The 21,059-nt window shown below is 39.0% G+C and overlaps 1 protein-coding gene across 1 annotated transcript in view; it reads left to right on the forward strand.

Annotated features, from left to right (window-relative positions):
- Positions 1-2,767: 2,767 nt before the first annotated feature.
- The window catches only part of LOC106151107 (metabotropic glutamate receptor 2), a 33,798-nt gene continuing 15,506 nt past the window's right edge, over positions 2,768-21,059 (forward strand). The window contains exon 1 of the mRNA XM_086995921.1: positions 2,768-4,882. Within this exon, the coding sequence (XP_086852047.1) occupies positions 4,414-4,882 (469 nt within the window). The 5' untranslated portion in view covers positions 2,768-4,413. The remainder of the gene's footprint in view (positions 4,883-21,059) is intronic.

Consider the following 21,059-nt stretch of genomic DNA (forward strand, 5'->3'; position numbering starts at 1 on the left):
GATTAACTCGCCAAGGTTAAGCTTGAAAGCAAAATTAAGGGGATGCATACCTGAAGAGCGAATATGGCGCAAGTACTAGAAGAAAACAAAGTATGGCAGATTATTTTTCAAAACGCGGGTTGTTTCAATTTTTTCTGTATGTATAACCAGAGTCAAGAGCCCAAGGGACTAATAATAACAGAGAGCCCGCAAAATGCCTTTGAACGAAATATTCAAATGAAGTGGACGTACTGAAGCCTAGTTAACAGAGAGCTTGCTTTGACATTTTATGTGCACGCTTGGCAGATAATACGCAACACAGCTGTTTACTAATATGAAAGTGTTAATCCTTAAATGCGAAAGTATTGACTTCATTGGAACAACGTACTTTTGGCGGCAACGTAATTTTGTAGTGAGCATCTTGCGTCACTTTGACTTAAGACGGCACGCAGTCCAGACGGTAATTTTATAGCTATAAAACAGAAGAGTGGAAGCGCAGTGCTGTAACTGTAAATATTAATTTTAAATGAGCTGTAAAAAAAGAAAGGTTTCTGATAGTCTGTCATGTGTGGCACGTAAAGTGACAGAGTCAATACACTGTTTAAAATTTGTGAAATAATTTCTACACATTAGAATATATATCCTAAAACCTGAACTGATTTCCAGAAAACAACTGAATGCTTTTAGGGGGAACATCGATGTTCATTTTGCATTAATGGAATCGGAAACTCCTGGGAATACGACCCCTATGGTGGATAATTTGCTTGAAATCCCTTTTGTACCTGCTATATTAAAATGCAGACTTGAACGTTAAAAATGAAAGCACAAGCTGCCGTTACTTCCTCATTTAGTGTGGTTTGGGACATGTTCATTGGTGTAATGCAATTTTACTAATGCAAACGGTGTATGGGACTCGTTGTTGGCGTTTTGTATTGCTTCATGTATAAGATATATCTATTGGTTTTCCTTTTATCAATTCAGAGTGACTTTTGGAAAATAGTATTTTTTGTCTACAAACAATTTTTACATATGCCGCTTTTTCCAGAAGACAACAGGTGGAAAGGACGGCTACATGGATGACAAAGGCATAACATCATGTATGAATTTTTCACTTTGAATGATTCAGATCTAATTAAGGGAATTACAAATAATTTGTCTAATACCAAACATTGCATTAACGAAAATGTATAGCGTATGAGAACGAATGCATAAGCAGCGTAGCAATAGCGTGTTGATAGTGAATTTTTTGTAGTCGGTTTAGGTTATGACATTGACTTTATGTGTTCAGTGTGAGCAACACTTTAATATACTTCATTTTGTTGTTAGATCATACCGTCTTGTTATGGAATTGAATGAAGCAACTTCAGATTTGACCCGGAGCTTTAATAAGTCCCTCACCTTGTTGCCCCTTTGGTGAAAGTGTTTTGATGATGATAATGTGAAAATGGTAGTATATTTATACCGCAGATCACATAACATTGGGATGTTTTCAATCTCTAATCAAGCGTTAGGCACACGTTAACGCGCTACTATAACGTTACAGATACGTTCAATAAGTAACTCGTTCGTGACCACTTAGTTACTTATTCGTTACGCAAAGCCAAGCTACACCAGACACCATAAAGGAAACGTACTTTATGGTAGTTTTGATGCCATTCTACCGTATGCCTAACGTATCCCAAACGTATGGATAACGTACGCCTCTAACGCTCGTATAAACTAAAAATCTTCCTCTACGTATGCGAACGTACACCAGCGTTTACCTGCATACGCGTATACGAACAAAGCCCTTGCGTTTGTCTGCGTATGTGTAAATTTCCTCATACGTTGAAAAAATACGCCAAAGTATGACAAGGCTTTTATTACCGAAATTCGGCAGCTCGCCACTTAGTACAACAACAAGTTTTCATGGAGCAGTTCAACAACATGACTCACTTCATCATTTGCTTCTCCAATTAATACGTGTTCGTGCCTGAAGGTTTTAGGGCTAGGATGCGTCTAGATAGATTATGATCATTTAATTATAACCCATTAATCTGCGTTCTTGGCAGCTGTACACATGTCACTGGTCTAGTTGGAAAGCCGCAACTGCACACTTTTAAGTAGAAGCGATACATGTTCTTTGTAACGTCCAGCTCCATAAGTCGCAATTTTGTTGTATTTACTGTACTCTAGTCTACTTGGCAGAAGAGATGGCGAGCATATAAACTACAGGCTAAACTACTCATACTGTATGTACATTGGGTTTTAATGATATATACATATGTATAATTCACTTATCTGTAACTCAGCCATTCATTTATTGATGATTGCAGGTATAATTTCATTTTTCTTTCATTTTCTTTTTTTTTCATTCATTGATTTATTTATTGTCTAAACAGTGACAAGAGTCTATCTTGTTTCTTACAGCAAATGTTCTGGTTGATGACCTGATTCATGGTGGCACATTGACATCAATAAGAACATTCTACGAGGAAATCATTCCTTTCTTTCAGAAGATAGTGTTCAACTACAGATAAAAGGCTGATTTTAACACGAACAATATGCATCTAACGAAAAGCGAAATCAATGGTACGTATCATCTGGATATGCTGCAAGTAATTGAAAGTCACTGCAAGTCAGGATTTCCGGTAAAACTTGTACAAACAATGCCACTTTGAGGCAAAAAGTACCTAATGGAACATGTGAATATGGAAAAGTAATCTGTTAAGGTCGTTGCGGGTTTTTTTTTTACAGCGAACAAATAATTGACCTAATCATATGTGGACCGGGTATGAGGATAGTTGTAGGCAAGTGCCAGTTTTGCACATGCGCACATGTGGTTTTCAGGCTGAAACGATTTCAAGGAGTTGCAGTAATTCTGTTCATGAGTGAGTGAGTGAGTTATTACATCCAAATGCTCGTGAGTACAGAAACACGGCATACATACACACTGTAGCGTGTGCGTTAACCCAAAGCGGGGATGCTTATAAAATCCTCGGCTTTTGATGTTTGGATGCAAAAAACCACTTCAGCGAGATTAAACCCGGACCAGATCGATTAAGAGCTGTCATCGCTGGCTTCTAAAGTTGATGTAAAGGCCGGTTAGGAAAGAGAACAAGCGAATCATGTACATCAAGGAACGGAAAGTGGCTGAGGGGGATTCTAGAGACCTTGGACGGCGTATTTATTTATTTTCCGCTGCTGTAAAAATGTGCTTGGCTAAAGACAATAGCAAAGAATAGCAGAGAACTCACAGAGGACGTGGTATGTGTTAAGGCATAACTTACAACTTTCGAGGGAAGCAAATATGTTGATGTTGAACATCTTAGAAAGCCTGCAGCTAAGTAAGATTTCAAAAGATATGGACTTCTTTCTTAATTCTTCTTGTTTTAGCATATCAGTCGGAGAGTACAGATAACGCCACATCACATCACTGAGATTATGGTCTGTGATAGAAGCTTAGAAGTCACTCAGACACTTGATTAGATGCAATGTGAAGTAGGCCTATTTTAAAGATTGACCAATAGAGGAAGATATGTTTAGATTTAATTAAGAAGCTTTTGAAAACTTATCAATACACTACGTTAGACATAGGAGCGCAAGCAACCAGGGACACCAAACCAATGGTGCAGTTCCAAGTTTACTGACGGCGGGAGAAAGGTTCCACGAGTCGTGAAAGACAGGGTTTTCATGAAGGACATTCTAACTTCTCCCATTTTGCCCGACCGATACGACAATGTTTTAAACAGGCGAAAATTTACGACATAATACATATTGGTTTTACAGGAAAGATCCATCTGTTGAAGGTAAAATCATTAGCAAATTTCCATCTGTTATTAAACTGCTTTGATGCGACACCATTGCACATTAGATGAAAGTAGGCACACGTCTTTCTAAGTGTGGAGAGGCGTGCGGTAGCCAGCAAGGTGAGCAAGCAGTTTAGATCAGTTTACTGTCGTGGGAACAATATCTGTAAACTGTAGATGGTAAATCGGTAATTCTGGTTGCTGCGCAGCGTTTTTACCCAGTCCGAATTTCCAAGCAGTCCCCGAGCAGCATTTCCGTGCCTCGTAAAGGTCGTCTCGCCATGCAGGGGATAATGAAGTGCGCGTAGCCGGGTGAACGCGAAGCGCGTAGCTAACCAACCATAGTTAAACACCAACGATCCAATTTAGCTGGAAAAGTCGAAAAAAAAAAGTAGGAAAAAGAGAGCAACTATCGATAGGCACGTGCAATCAGAATTGCTTTATTGTGCGTCTCTCTGAAGTTTGGTTTCTTTTACGGAGATATAACTGTGCTTCATAAAAGACCAAAGGCTTAACTGTCTTATTAATAAATCATGGTTAAGATCGTTGCATGGTGAATACGTTGGATGAATTAAAGCAATTGGAACCTTCAAAGGATTACACGGCTTGAGAAAAAAATCCAGATAAACAAATAAAGAAAAGCTGGATGTATGCTGAAATGAAAATGAAATTTTCAGGGATAACAAACATGGTTTTGTTCTGGCTATGTTGCTTATGGATTTCGTTAAATTCCCGATATAACGCAAACACTGAAGCGGCCACTGCAACGGCGGAAACGCCGTACGTCATCCAAGAAGAACACGCACGGGCTCGTTCCATCAACTCGTGCACGGCGACTAAGAATTGGACATGGTTCGACAAAGATTTGGCTGTCAGTATTGACGGCGAGATCACCCTGGGAGGACTGTTCACGGTACACGAGCGGAGTGAGGAGTGTATCTGTGGACGCGTCCTCCCTGATGGCGGCGTGCAAGCCTTGGAGATGATGTTGTATACTTTGAAGATGATTAACATGGACAAAAACTTCATGCCTGGGTTTACAATCGGGGCTCTGATACGTGACGATTGTGGAAATGACACGTTGGGGTTGGAGCAGTCCGTAGAATTCATTAAAGGTAAGTGAAAACAGCCAAGTCCACGTCTTTTCTTGGTAAAGTTTTCTGCAAGGCCAGATATTTTGAACCCCCGTTTTTTACAACATTTTAAATTATCCAAAAGATGCAGATTAGCTTATTAAAGTTGTCTTAGCTAGCAAAGAAAGACATATATTTGTGCAAGGAATTGCTATATGGAGTTACTGGACTGTCACATTTGTCTCGTTCAAACCAGTTCTCCTGTGGAATGAATTGCTTGAAACATAAAACATTACTGCAGTGGAATTAAATAAGAAGTTTCTCGGTGGATCTCACAAACGAAGTCAATTATCTGAGTGAAAAAGGGAGTAGATGAAAAATAGACGAAAAAATGATTTAAGATGATTAATAGGTCATTCATTTATGAATAAACAAAAAGGGTAAATACACGAATAAATAAATAAATAAAGTAATAAATAAATCAGAGTGAAGGGAAGGACAGACGAAACTTCCAACGCTCATCCTTTACTTATTGAAAATATGCGTTCTGGTGAACTTGGTATAAAGTAATTGTATCAGTTAGGGTTGTTTCAGCGTGCTGTGGTGTCAGGACGGTTCTTCACCAAGATTCTCTTCACATCCATGTAGAAGGCCTGGGATAAGACTGCAATACTGTGCTCCACATGTTATCCTGTGTGGCTACACATGTGCAGATATAGCTTATTAAAATGCTCGAGACAGATTTTATCGATATTTTCATCTCCAGTGGAAAAAACTATTAATAAAGGACTTGAATGCGCATAAATATTTGATTAACATAAACAGTGTGTAGGCTGATTAGTGTACAAAGTGGCCGCGTTAATCAGTTTAAGGACCCTCACTTGCTGATTTGCATAAAGAGGAAATCACTTTTAACCAAACAGATATTCGATACATTTATCATTGTGTTCAAAGCCGATAAAACAACGCAAAGCGTTCTTACTGAATGCATGGGTTGTGTCCTTGCACGTATTTTCCTCTGGTTAAGACTCTGTTAATATTTTAATATTAAGAGGGTCGTTTTTTTAATATTGTAGGTGTCAATCTTGTAAGTGTTTAGCTTTATTGGGAAAATTAAGTTAAATGGACATAACTGCCTAAACAAATCCAATTGTAGTATGTTTCGCGGTTTCTCTAACGCTGCAGCAGTTATCGTTGATGACTTCTATCGTGCAAACTACCTCTTTCTCTCAATTCACCTGTACGCCTCACTAAACGCGTAAAGAGAAGAGAGACGACGCAGTCTCGGCAATCTATTATCTCGACCCCCGTTAACCGTGCTGAACTTGCCGTGTCTCGACGCGTGACGATGGTTGTAGGGGAAACTATTCAAGCTTTAATTCTACGTGTTTGAAAATTTTTATATTCTATATGTCTAATTATCTCTGTTGGACAACCAGTGTAGATTTTGATTCGGTCGAAGTGATAGCGAAGAGGAGGGGTGCATGGGTTTTATACAGAAGTTTATCCTAATGGACGGAGGAGGGATAGTGTCTTTCTATTGATGAGTCTTCCACGGAGTAGAAGATACATTACTCCGAATAGTAGCCGAATAGTGTGTGTGTGTGTGTGTGTGTGTGTGTGTGTGTGATAGAAAAGATGTTTTGGGTGTTCCCTCTTTCTTTCCCCTTCTCCCTAACTTTGTTCCTAGAAAGGCGGGGTCTATCTTTACGACTGTGCATGCAGAGAGGGATCTGCCTGTATACGACTGCCCCGTCCTGCAGCCTTGTTCTGCTTATCGTTGAAGATAGTTAGACTACTTACAGTGTATTTCATGTATTTGTTTGGACAAGAAGAGGCCGGGTCCTGCCTATGATGCTGCCTGCTGCAGCATTGGTACTTAATAACACAGCACTTAATAATGAACCAGCAGCCTGTATGTCTAACCCCAGGGATCGACAAATTATTTTAGTTTATGAAATTTGCTCATAAATCAAACTGGCGCAGGACAGATACATACACTGGCTGCAGTTCACTTAAGGGACCGCCGTGTAGCAACTAAATACTTCCCCTTCCTGCTGTTTATTAAAGAAACGGTGCAATTTGTAACATTGGGACATATTCCCTCTGCAAACCCTCAGTATGCATTTGCCAGATTATCTCATTACTCACCAAACCACACGTTTAGATCTAAGGACCAGTAGTTATTAAAATCTTAATGTGCAAGGCTTAAAACACATTACTTTGTACAGGTGAGCCTCGACTTAGATTTTGACCCACTTAGGTCAAACTGTACCCTATTACTATATGGAGGGCGGACTTTCTGTCACACGGACCCTCAGTTTCGTGACACCGGGAGCTATGTCCCCAAATCGGGAGACTCCAGACGAGATCGGGTGACCAAGTGTGGACTGGTCTGGCCGGGTATCATACATGCTCCCATAATGCCACGTAATAACAGCTTCCATAAATCAAGACATACTTCCCGCTCACGCTTCTCATCCTCCAGAACACTTTAATTTAGTTGGTGAAATCTAATCATAAATCAAACTGGCTCACGACAGACATTAACTGATGAGGCTGACATGCTGTAACCTAAGCACACCCAGGGCACCACCAGGGGCGGAGCCAGGATTATTTGAAGGGGGGGGGGGGGGGTCCGTGGATGTCCCCCTTGGCGTGGGGTTCAGCGGGCCCAATTTTTTTGATATTTTAGAGGGCGAACGGTGCAATTTGGTACGGTTTAGAACATGATTCAGCTAGTCAAAATTCTTATTTCAAGAGGGGACCATTGGTGTGATTTTTTTTAGAAATCGAAGGGGGGTCAATACCCCCCCCCCTAAATCCGCAACTGACCACCACAAATATCGATCAGGACGGCCGTCCATGGAAGAAATTATTTTTTATTTACTTATTTTTTTTAATTGAGCAATTTGCGCCTTCTTACGCAAACCTCGGCACTTCCATTTCGCCTGGTGTGGCGAGTTCTTGCTAGAATTCAGTGAAAATGTGTTCGTGTGTGCGAAATAGAGTATATATACATGTATAATAGTAACAGCACAATAAAATGATGGTTATGTTGTAGTGTTTTCACATTAAAAAGCGGCGATGAGTAGAAAAAGAATGGTTTTGTTGTTACGTTTTTACAGAAGATCTGCTTCCCTGTGCAGTGAAATGTTTTTATCCAGAAGGGAGGAGGCAAGACAGTAATTAGTATGCTAGCAACGTACATTGTACCAGGCACCGTTTTGCTGATGTGATTAGTCTCTTGATTCTTGTAAATAAGAACAATAAGAGAAGAAGTATAAATCTACCACTTAGACATAGTTTGCCGCGCCTCAGGTAAAAAGACTTTCCTGGGGTATCATGGTTTTCTAAAAGTGTTATAGTAATAGAATACACATATTCGAGTGATGTACTTGAATGAAAAATATTTTGTTTTAATTTGCACATCCATAGGTAAAAAATATTACATTAATGAAATATCATGTCTATAGTTCAGTGGCTGAAGAGCTTGCATATATAACAGTATTTCAACTCTCATAAATCCTTATTTCTCCTCACTTCCAAATTATCCGATATTTATGTTGTTTGCCAAAAGGTTAATGAGCAACCACCTGGTCGACAGTATTGGAGATTTAGCGTACTGCACATAATTTGTGAGAGTTCATCTCGAAAACGGTTTTCTCGCTAGTCGAAAATTTCATAGTGTGGGCATGAAAAAAAATACATATTTAATATCCGCCAACACACAAGAACAATAGACCTGCGTTTGATGGTTTTGTTTGTATATTGTAATTTACTACATCAGAAACTTACTTGATAACTGACTGTGCCATGGCTTGCGTTCAATACCAGGTACACCTGGGTCACGTGATTAGAAAACAGGCCTACATGCACATGTTTATAATTTTCAATAGGTATTAAAAATTATCATTCCAAAATGAAATGGAATAATCTTTTTGCTATTTATCTGAATGGTTTACCCCGTTTCCTACATACCTGCAACGCATTCTTTCCACTCCGAGCATTTTTTTTTTTGGACAAGCGAAGTTGAAAATCAGCTTAGATTTGAAGTCTGTGAAAGCATTTCTTCGTATCTTCGTAAGTGGACTGTTACTGTCTCCATTGCTCCAGGAATACTAACATCATATGCTAGTCAAAGGCGTTTTGTACATGTTTAATTACTAATTTTAACAATCACAATTGGGAAATAAGAATAAAATTGGATATCAAAAGCTTACTATTATCCAGGTACCATGAACTTCATGGGATCTACATGTAGCCCCTAAATATTTATTTATTGAAGTGTAGCCAATCTCACACACTTAAAGAGAAAGAATGCACAGGCACGATAACTGAACCCTTGCAGGAATTTGATCAATAGGACTTAGTTTAGAGTGTCAATCAAGATTTTTTCTGAAGATGAAATCAATTTTATCTTGATAATTTCATGTCGGCTGGAATCCATTGTCCATTGGAGCTGAGTTGAAAAACGAGAAAAGAGAAAGGGGAAAAGGGAAAAGCAGTCTGTGTGTTAACCCTCAAGTGACCGAGTGGGGTCATTTACGACCCCAGCCATATGATTTAATGTGCCATCTCTTTATTTTTTATTCGAATTTTCTTTCCTTGCATGAGTTTGTCAGTCTACTAATCCTATACACTTTCACAGTTTTTTGTAGGGATCAACCAATTAGTGTGGCGTATACATCAAAAACTCTTGTGGGGTCATTTATGACCCCAAAGAGAAGCATTGGTTTTTACATATTAGTTTTTAAATTTTATTCAAATGTTTTGCCCAAGCAACACTGACAGGAAAATGTCACATGCATGTGCTTCATGCAACCAGCCAGTGTGCCCAAAACATAGGCACAAATAAGTGGTTTGTGAAGATTATGCTTGAAGTGTTACTAATAGTGCATCGCTGAATCTAATTTCAGTAGCTTTGTTGGAACTTGTTCTCATAACTGGGTCTCTCATTTTGACGGTTACAATTTTCGGGTATTTCTGAAATCTAAATAATTCTGTCGATATCATATTATACATATATTAACAAATTGTTTGTGTGGATTTTGTTTTATACACAGCTGTGGTAGTAGGTTGATTGAATGTGTTCTGAGTAGTATGACTTCCTTACCAGCATTTGGACATTCCCTACTCAGCAAGCCAGCTAATTATTCTTATTGAAGTTAGCAGGATGTTATCTCAACATAAATCAAAATATTTTTACTCAAAGTAAATTTGTAATGTACTTTTTTCATTTAGAGTGGCAAATAAAAAGAGAAATATTTCTCCAGGTTGAATCTCTCTGTATGTCTGAACAGTATTTGTAGACATTCCCTTACTATCCAGCCCTGGAAATATGAACATAACCGCTCGTGCCTCTTTCTCTCCAAAAGTGTCGTGTAATGTTCGGACATACGTACGACGTAGTCAAAATACCTTGAACTTCCTTACCTTGTTGTGCACGATATGTTGCAATGAAAAGGTCGCAGAAATAAACCTGTTGCACTATGCATGTATGCTTAAGGCTGCTTACAGTGTATATGTTATAATGCGTGCAGTGTAGATGTTATAATGTGCATAGTGTAGATGTTATGATGCTCACAGTGTATGTTATAATACGTGCAGTGTAGATGTTACAATGCGCATAGAGTATATGTTATAATGCGTGCAATGTATATGTTATAATGTGCATAGGGTAGATGTTATGATGCTCACAGTGTGTTATAATACGTGCGCATTATAACATATGTTATAATGCGCACAGTGTATATGTTATAATGCGCATAGTGTATATGTTATAATGCGTGCGATGCATATGTTATAATGTGCATAGTGTAGATGTTATGATGCTCACAGTGTGTTATAATACGTGCAGTGTAGATGTTACAATGCGCATACAGTATGTGTTATAATGCGCACAATGTAGATGTTGTATAATGTGCATAGTGTATGTGTTATAATGCGTGAAGAGTATATGTTATAATGCGCACAGTGTAGATGTTATAATGCGCATAGTGTATATGTTATAATGCGTGCAATGTATATATTATAATGCGCACAGTGTAGATGTTATGATGCTCAGTGTATGTTATAATGCGCACAGTGTAGATGTTATAATGCGTGTAGTTTATATGTTATAATGCGTACAGTATAGATGGAAAAGGTTATAACCCACGTTCCTTCTCAGGGTTTACACATCATTCAAATGCAAAACACCTCTTCTCGGCAACATGTCGGAAAGTTTTGAGATAACCAAAGAGCATGCCCAGTCTATTATAAAAAACATACAACAACACGGGTGAGGCGAGGGCAGTTCAATTCACTTGTATATAACCTGTCAATCTCCACTCTGGTATTTATCAGCTCGCCAATCTCTCCCTCTTGGCATCTTAAACACATGCTTCTTCTCGCTCCAAGTCTCCCATTAGTTGTTATCTGTTCATCTTATAACAGGGATGGAGCTTGGCTCGCTGGGGGATGCCACACCGCCATTACCACATTACTGAGAGGTGCTGAAGCAGCTTGATGCACAATTTCAGGGGATTTCAGAAAGAAATTAGCTATCGATTGTATACTGTGATGATAACGTTTTTCCACTTGTCTTAAACTAAAAATGAGTGCAACTATTGCTCATTTATGGCTGATATAAGGAATATAAGAAACTTCTAACGAGGAGCACCGTTTGTTTTCCTCAAAAGGATAATTCATGAGACATGCGTTGCGTATTTTCAGCTTTGTTTTTGAATAGGTAGCCATGAGAATTATTTGCATTTAAACCTTGAACTAATATATTGTACTTAATTAAGTAAATTTGTAAATTAGCAACATGGATGACCTTTACAAGATGGAGGAAAACGAAATTTTTCAGCAACTGATACATGGAGGCTACCAGTGATTATGTTGGATCGAAACCTATGATGATAGTTTTTTGTCATGGATGAACGTATTCATTAAGAATGAACCATATGGTAAAATTTAGACACACTATAAGCTGCCATGGGGATGTCCATGTGAAACATATACATCACATACATTAACTGAATTTGAGAGTTGCAAAAAAGACTTAAGTGACCATATATACAAACACCATACCGGTCTCAATGTTGTTACAGGCCCAGACATGCGCAGTAGCACTGGCTGTGGCTGTGTGCCCAACTCTCAGGAGGATAATACACCGGAAGATTTGACTTCTTCACAACCCTGATAGATCCTAGGGGAGCTGTACCCTTTCCATTCCTATACGGTTCATTTATAAGTGAACGTAAAGTGACACCATTCTGCCTCATTAATTCAGCTGAACCATTGCTATTTCTACTGGGTACCTCAGAATGATTGTTGGATACTTCGTTTTCTTTTAGGTCAGGCAAATGTATGGTTAAATTTCACCAAAATATTGTTATATAGCAAAGGTTTGTATGTTGCCAAATTTTTACTTGTTTAAATCTTCGATGTCTTAATTCACTTTGAATTCTAAATAATTTCATCACAACCATTGTGGCAAGAGCATCTTTGAGAATCAATGAATTCAAGTGAAGTTGACTTTGGTCGTTAAGAAATCTTTGATCTGTTGCTTGGAACTATTTTTCACCAATCCCTCCCCCCTCCAGCAGTCTTGAGTTATCATTTCTCCTATGGAGTTGTAGATTGACATTAATGAAGTCGATAACGCGGTTATGATAACTGTGCGATTTGTGTTATCACATAATCTTGAGAGACAATTATCTGTGACATAATAAGAAAAAGTCTGCCATCGTCTCGACACTTCAGTGCCGTAATGAACTTCGTGCTCGCACGCGAGACAAATACGAAAAGCAATTATCCCCGTTTCTTTCCCAAAAAGACCCCCATCACGGAGTCTCGCCTCGTTGCCTAACATGATCGAATTTGAGATAAAAAATGATATTTCAGAAAATCGAAGAATAACGAGATTTCTAATATGTATGCCCTGGATTGCGGAGAAACATTCGGCGGCGCTGCTTAAAGTTTCCTCGGCAGTCATTTTGTTTTAATCAAGTGAGGACATCTTCCTCTGACCTTCTCCGCTATGACTGGCTAGTAAAACACGTGTACAGTTAGATTTACGTAAAGAAGGAAAACAGTTGGAAGTTATTCTATATTAAGCGTCGGTTTCCTTTAAATAGCTTACTATAGCTTTTGCCACGTGTCTGTCTCGTTTTCTCATTTTCTCGACGGTTATGATCTTGTTTGGGTTTGGCAATAGGATTCAAAGTAACTCCATGTAACCTGCAAAAGACCCTCACCATTTTCATCACACCCCCACATGATTGATGACAGAGAATTTCTTCATCACTTTTTTAAGTAAATGCGATATTTTCTTCATCATTGTTTTGTATTACTGCGAGAGATAGTACTAAATGAAATATGAAAACCTCATGACGTTGTCATGAAACTACCAAAAAAAGAATAAAACACTTGAATATGTCACACAGCACATCATCACTGGCGCTGATGTAAATGTCGAGCCGGTCACCACTCCAGGCTTGTTATTTCATCACACCTTGTCAGGAAATTAAGCATAGCACATTTATTTATAGATCTCTTAAAAAAAGGTAAAAAATAACCCCTAGAAAATTGAGTATGAATTGAGTACGAAATTAAATATCTTCCTAACCCCGAGTAATCCGTCTAGTGTGGGTGTGTGTGTGTGTGTGTGTGTGTGTGTGTTAGACATATTAGTACAATATTTTGAAATCTAAACATAGACGAGCAAATGTTTAACTTAAAGGCTGCTAATTTTCCTACAGATAAACAGTTATAAATGTCAGTATTATAGACAGATATACGTTTTTATGCAAGGTGGTGCGGTGCGCCACAACCCTCTCGGCCACAACGAGACACTCGGCTATGAATATCATGCTCTTTACCAAGAGGTTAAGTAACATTGATAAACACACGAAGAAGTACGGAGAATGTCAGTTTGCTGTATGGGGAATAAACCTGATGCCAGCCAGGGGGTACCAGTGAATAGTTTATATACGTTATTGTGTTCCTGACACAACTGTCGTAACTGAAGATGTGGCATTTCTTTAAATGTGCCTTTATGGAAACGGTGTCACAATGCCTCAGTTGATATGATTTAAAAGTCTACATTTTACTTAAGACCCTTGCCTTCCAATTACCTTCCTGGCTACAACACTATACTACCTGCCCAGTGTCTGTCGTCAAACATTTCTTTTCGATGTAGAAAAGACTTACAATTAAAATTGCACAATATCTGACCAAAACCAAGTAAAAGGAACCGGCACAGAGAACTTGTGTGTATAGATTCTCACCCATCCGTTTCAGTGCTTTAGAATTTGTTTTGTCCATCAAATGGCCTTAATCGCAAATCATACAGTGGGTATACTATTACATTAGATAATGTGTTGTTGCTTACTTGACATGTCAATATACAGGGTTACCACTTAATATGGAATATTATTTTTGGGCGAGTAAATTTTCTACAAAATATTTAATTTCTTTCTAACTACTTTAAATCCAAAGCTGAGGTGTCACTCCATGTGTAGCCAGGTGTGTTACCTAATTACTACACAACTCTTGAAACAATTGATGCATGCAGTTGCATGTTCTGTGGTCAGAAATGTGAGGGGTGGCCTTTGCGGCAATTTCTGCCCTTGTATAAAAACGCATGGGTTTGATCAATCTTTGGAGTGCGTTTAGAGAAGCAACAAAGGGATCGCTCTGAAACTTGACAGGTACCTTAGTGAAGATATGATTCGACAGCTAAGCAACGCAGCTTACTATGGGATTCTTGCTCTCAGAGAAAATGGCCAGAAACAGACAGCCATTGCCAGGTAATTCAACATTTATCAGGAACCGTTTGTGAAGTCCTCCAAAGAAATGCTGCAACAGGGGCACCTACTCCAATACCTCGACCAGGGTGTCCGCGTATCACACCAAGAAGACAGGATCGCCTTCTCCTTAGAGGACGCCGTGCTGGTCGTACAAAGACAACCAGTGTCCTCAGAAAAGAGAGGCAGAATGTCATACAAACGCCCGTTTCAAGGTCCCTCGTGAACAAGAGATTACTGGAAGCCGGTTATTTTGCACGAAAGCCAGTAGGGAAACCACTGTTAACAGCAGGTCATATACAGCGACGTCTGCAATGGGCTGGGGACCACGTGCGTTTGGAGCCAAACCACTGGAATCACGTCGTTTTCAGTGATGAGGCCAGGTATGGATTTTTTAGGGTTGATGGTCGAATCCGTGTCCACCGACGTGTACGAGGGACATAAAACGATGATTGTGTACTGCCTAGGGTGCAAGCAGGGGATGGTAACGTCTCTGTTTGGGGAGCATTTCATGTCGGTGCCCAGAACCAGTTGGTTTTTCTAGGAGGCAACCTCATCCAGGATTCTTACATAGACATTCTACAGCAAACAATGCTTCGATTGGTAAGAGTCATCTTCAGGAACACCTTTGTGTACCAAGACGACTGCGCAACTCCACATCGAGGCCGCAGAATCACTGGTTTTCTTCAAAACCAACGAGTTCAGCAACTGCCCTGGCCTGCAAACTCTCCAGATATGAACCCAATTGAAAATCTTTGGGCGGAAGTAACTCACATAATTAATAGCTATGGTCATCGGTCGGTAAATAGTGATGAACTGCGACAGGCAAATATCACTGCGTTGAATGATATCCCCATCCAAACCTCTAAAAAACGTGTCACAGGGTATGCCATGTAGGATGAGGGCGCTGCAAGTGGCTGCTTCAGGTCATACCCGCAATTACTGACTTTTCATGATTTACTGTAGTGAGATCTTTGACTGTGTAACATATCACTGTCTGGAGGCTATCATTTTCTTTAATATCTTATCTTAAAGTTTATACTGACATCAAACTGTTGATATGGTTTTCTGGGGGTGTCCCTTTCTTTTGGATGGCATCTTATGTCAGATTTGATATTATTGACCAAAATATCTCACAACAGAAGACTGGATGTTTTTATCACTCAGTGGCATACTTTTTTAATGACTCAAGCCAAAAAAAAAAAATTAATCTGCACTCAAAAATAACAATGATAAAAAATATTCCATATTAAGTAGCAACCCTGTATGTACATGTAACCGCGACTATGTCTGCCTACGTGTATGTATACTGAAAGAAGTTAGGGAACATCCCCTTTTAAGATGCCAAAGTTTCAACCACGCCTGCTGCTGTCAAAATTTAGCAATTCTGAGACAATCATCATTCTGTATTGGATGAAATTTCTTCTTTAATTGTGTTGCAAAAAAAAAAAAATGCACTCATTAAAATTAATAATTATGATTATTTTATGGGGTAAAATACATTAAAATTGGGTAAAATTAAGTGATAATAATAATGGTGATCTGTCCAGGTTATACTACATGAATAAAATCCCGATTCAGTTGTCATTCTTCTGTGGGATAGGCCCATGGAGACATTCTACAAGTTGACAATGATATCAACGTGCAAGAGTTGCTAAAGATTTCCTTTTGCAGTGGAACATCTACAGAATGAACTTGTCTGCCTATTGCACCCTTATGAAACCTCTTAGAGCTATGGTTTTATCACAAGATCGAGAGGCATGGCGATCCATGACAGCCAACCTGCTGAGACAGAATGGCACCCAATGATGATGGTGATAATGATGATCTATAAGTGTAAAGATGTACGTACACGTGATGGAACAGTCGACGGGCAAGAGATTGGGGAATCGCTGGGGTCTGGGCCATCCCCAAGCACTGGGAATGAAATGTAGACATTTCAGGCCAAACAGGTCCTTTGTCAGCCTCAGCCCACCCTGCGCCAAGGCTTGACAGCATGGGGTCACAGTTATGCACAATGAGTACGAAATTTTGACCGTCCGTGAGATCTTGTTCATCTCAACTAGTCGGGTTTTTGTGTTTTGACCAAAATGATTTAAAAAATCACCAGAAATACCAACTTCAAGAAAATGGCCTGTTTCACGTGAAATGGGATGTGGCTTTCGCTTTAGACTGGCAGTTACATATGCTATTCTAATATCAACAGGCTAGCATTTGTTGTTTTCGAGTAGAGATCAAAATGTGACTTCAGTTTCGATCGAAATAAACCCCAACTACAGGCTTTGGTTTTGGGTAAATAGGGCTATCTTTACTCAAGTACCTGCTCATATAATAATATAGGAGATGATCCTAATGGTTCTCTCATACCAGAGGTTTACATTATATACATGTATTACTCCTCGTTGAAAAGGTCTCTCTGCTATTTATGATGCAAACATAAAAAGCAATGTTCACGGGGTAGTTGGTAATGACTTGTTAACTGTAATCAAGGTTGTCAGGGTAGGTGTACCTACATGTGGTATGGCTCTGTAAGGTTTATACTTACACTGTAATCTAAGTTGTCAGTATATAGGTTTACCTATTTGTGGTATGGCTCTGTTAGGTTTATACTAACACTGTAATCAAGGTTGTCAGGGTAGGTGTACCTACATGTGGTATGGCTCTGTAAGGTTTATGCTACAAATGTTATCTAGGTTGTCAGTATATAGGTTTACCATCTTGAGGTATGACTCTGTTGGGTTTATACTAACACTGTAATCAAGATTGTGAGGGTAGGTGTACCTACATGTGGTATGGCTCTGTTAGGTTTATACTAACACTGTAATCAAAGTTGTCAGTATATAGGTGTACCTACATGTGGTATGGTTCTGTTAGGTTTATACTAACACCGTAATCTAAGTTGTCAGTATATAGGTGTATCTACATGTGGTATGGCCCTGTTGGGTTTATACTAACACTGAAATCTAGGTTGTCAGTATATAGGTGTATCTACATGTGGTATGGCTCTGTTGGGTAAATACTAGCACTGTAATCAAAGTTGTCAGTATATATGTGTATCTACATGTGGTATGGCTCTGTTAGGTTTATACTAACACTGTAATCTAAGTTGTCAGTATATAGGTGTATCTACATGTGGTATGGCTCTGTTGGGTTTATGCTAACACTGTAATCTATGTTGTCAGTATATAGGTGTATCTACATGTGGTATGGCCCTGTTGGTTGTATACTAACACTGTAATCTAGGTTGTCAGTATATAGGTGTATCTACATGTGGTGTGGCTCTGTTGGGTTTATTCTAACACTGTTATCTAGGCTGTCATGCTTGTTGGCACATTTGTCTTAAAATAAGCTGTCACAAGGTGCTTGTTCCGCCCTGTAGAAAGTTTATTAGGGGAGGTGTAACGGTGTAGATTTGTTAATTAAATGGGTAGAGGGTTTGGGGTCATTTAATCCGTATATAATGAACAAAAAACCCTCTTTTAAGGTACACCTGATATCTGAGGCCTGAGGCTAACTCCTAATTAACATTGGCTTAAGAGCAAGGTGTTCAAGTAAACTGGGTTGTCTTTTTGACTGACTACGGGCATGGAGCTGACATAAACTTTCGAAATATATGCGTTTTAAGCTGTACCCCTTCACTTTTGCTTTTGTATTGTGTGTTTGTCTTCATCTCAACAGTATTGAAACTACGAGAACAATAAAATGACTTAATATGGTTTAATTTATTTCATAGTTGTGTATGGACACCCCCTCTCGACAAAAAGTAGCCGATATAACGTTTTCATTTCGATTTTGCGTTTTGGCTGTCAGTTTCGATTTCTTAAAAGCGAGGCAATGAGTGTGAACAATGAGTGCGTGAAGTTTTTTTAGATACAAGTTTTAAAAAAAAATTTAAAAAATGCATTTATCTAAAAAAGCTTCAGCTATAAAGGATATAAATCATAAACTGAAGAAAGTCTCTTTGTCAGGTCTATTAAATGCCTTAAATAATATTGGGTAGGATAAATGATAGCCTTTATTACCCCGAAGCTGTTTGAGCTACCTAGTTTCATAACGCATGCGTAGAAAAGTTGCGCTGTATGACACAGGATAGGTGTACACGTGCCTGAGTGAGGAAGATAGCAGTTGACATGAGATTCCTGTTTTTTTAACGTTGCCATAATGTAACTTTATAGCATTGCTATGTTAGAGAGATAAACATGAAATTAATGTGCTATAGGTTTTAACGTTTGCTATGTTACCTCTTAATGCCATGCAGGTGTTTGAAGGAAAAAGACAAGTTAATGCATCATACATGTACGGCTACCTTCTGACAATGGACTTAAATGGACATGGTTTACCACAGATTAACTACATCATTACATATTTCCCCCGTGTTACCGTATTACAGCTGATGTATGCGTTGTAACGGTCGTAACAATTGCTCTTAATGGAAACAAATGAGACAAGCGTCAATCCCGGTCCACTGCGTTAACCTGCATTACTGTATACATAGTCACAATCACTTCTGTTTGAAAGATTTTTGAATAATATGTTGTTGAACGCTCGGTGGAACGCCGTACTAAATATTTGGCACACAATTCTCAGCGGCATAATGCTACCACATCAGTTGATATAAAAAGACAGTTGATACAACCTAAACCCCATTGTCGTATTTACATACTGTGCACATGTTCAGCTGATAGGCGCCATACTGGTGGAGATCTTACATGTACCTCTAATAAACGGAGCTTGGAGCATGAAAATGAAACGAGATTTTAAGATGAAATTTTGCGTAAATGTCCACACGCACGCAGTATCGTGTGCTATGGTGATAAACCTATTTCTTTCTGAAGCTTAGTGAAAGGTCTTTCAGGAGTTCTGGTTTACTACCGAAGGCTGTGAGTGGCGCACTAGTGTGTGTGTGTGTGTGTGTGTGTGTGTGTGTGAGTGAATGTGCGCTTATTTTACAGCGGACTCCGTAGTTGTTTATGAACGCAGCAGGAGAGCTGGCCGCTGGCAACCGTCTCCCGTCGGAGGGACTCTATGGGCAAGGGGGGAGGGGGGCTCACACGTTTTTTACTTACAGTAAAAGCACATAATGCATGCCTTGTAGAACGTATTTAAGGAAGAGTAGTACCATCTTGTCCTCCAGCTTGACACAGTTTTGAAACCCGCGGTTAAGTGAAGGTTCAGTGGTTTTTTTCTCTCGTCAGATTGTTAAAGAGTTGCCTAGTGTCAGAAAGAGGACCAAAAATATCCTTTACCCCAGAACTTTCACTTAAGATTACTTTTTCGCTCGGAAATTTTACACAGGGACCCTTTTAGTTAAATAGCTGATACGATATGTGAACTACGACTTAAATTTCACGCTTAGCTTTGAGAAACACAACACTAGTTTCAGTAAATGTCACGAGTGGCTACCCCACACAGGTTCTGTTGTTTGTTTTAAGGCAATGTTATGGCATGTTCTTGTTTACGGCTTCATCTCACTGGAATGTGAACCTCTGCCTTCTACACCCAGAGAGCATATGGTGCCATTAACGTCAGCAAGCTGCGTTCCTTGTTCAAAAGAAATTCGTTTCAGGTTTTATTTACTAGATTATCTAATCCATTCTGGTGTGTATTGCTCACGTTTGGGATCTAGTAGGATCTGAGTATTTATCAATACATCTGAATATAATTCAGTCAGCTGCTATTAAGATAAACAGATAAATTTGGCATTTTGTCATGATCTATCTGAGACCGCACACAAAACCACACATGGCGTGTCTTTATTATTGGAACAGTGACACTTGAATCGACACACGTATGGTACACAACTATACAGTCTTATTTCCTTTTCCTACTGATATTTATTTCCCATTACTAAGTTGTGCAATGATCCGTAGCTCTCTCTCTCTCTCTCTCTCTCTGTATGTGTGTGTTTGGTTTAAAGCGTATATATTTCGAAATGTTTAATTACTTTGCAAGGTACATTAAAATGCCATACAAAGTACGCACTGCAATCTACATCTGTTCCATTTTCCCCAAAACATATTCAAATGCACCGTTTATAATCTGAACCTCGTAACAACATTAACGGCGATAAAGATTACACTCTAGCGCTGTAGTCCTGGCTATTTAGGATGAAACACATTTTGATATTCCCTATGGACATAACAACTGATAACACTGTGTTAGACACATTATATCAGGTACACAGAACGTCAAGTCCAACTAAGTATAGCTTAACCGTTTTAGTGCTACATGTGCTTAAAATCGTTCTCGACTCCTGAATAATTGTTAGATTTATATTGCCTGGTAAACTTGGTCTGTTCTTCTTGAACCAACTGCCAATAGTCCTACACTTCATGTTAGAGCAATTAACTGAGAAGTTCTCGACCTCAAGGTACAGCATCATGAATCTATGCATTATTGGCATTGGAACCTCGTGTAAGAAA

Source organism: Lingula anatina, chromosome 9 (assembly GCF_051362555.1).
Source record: "Lingula anatina isolate TDL-2025a chromosome 9, LinAna3.0, whole genome shotgun sequence".
NCBI lineage: Eukaryota > Metazoa > Brachiopoda > Lingulata > Lingulida > Lingulidae > Lingula > Lingula anatina.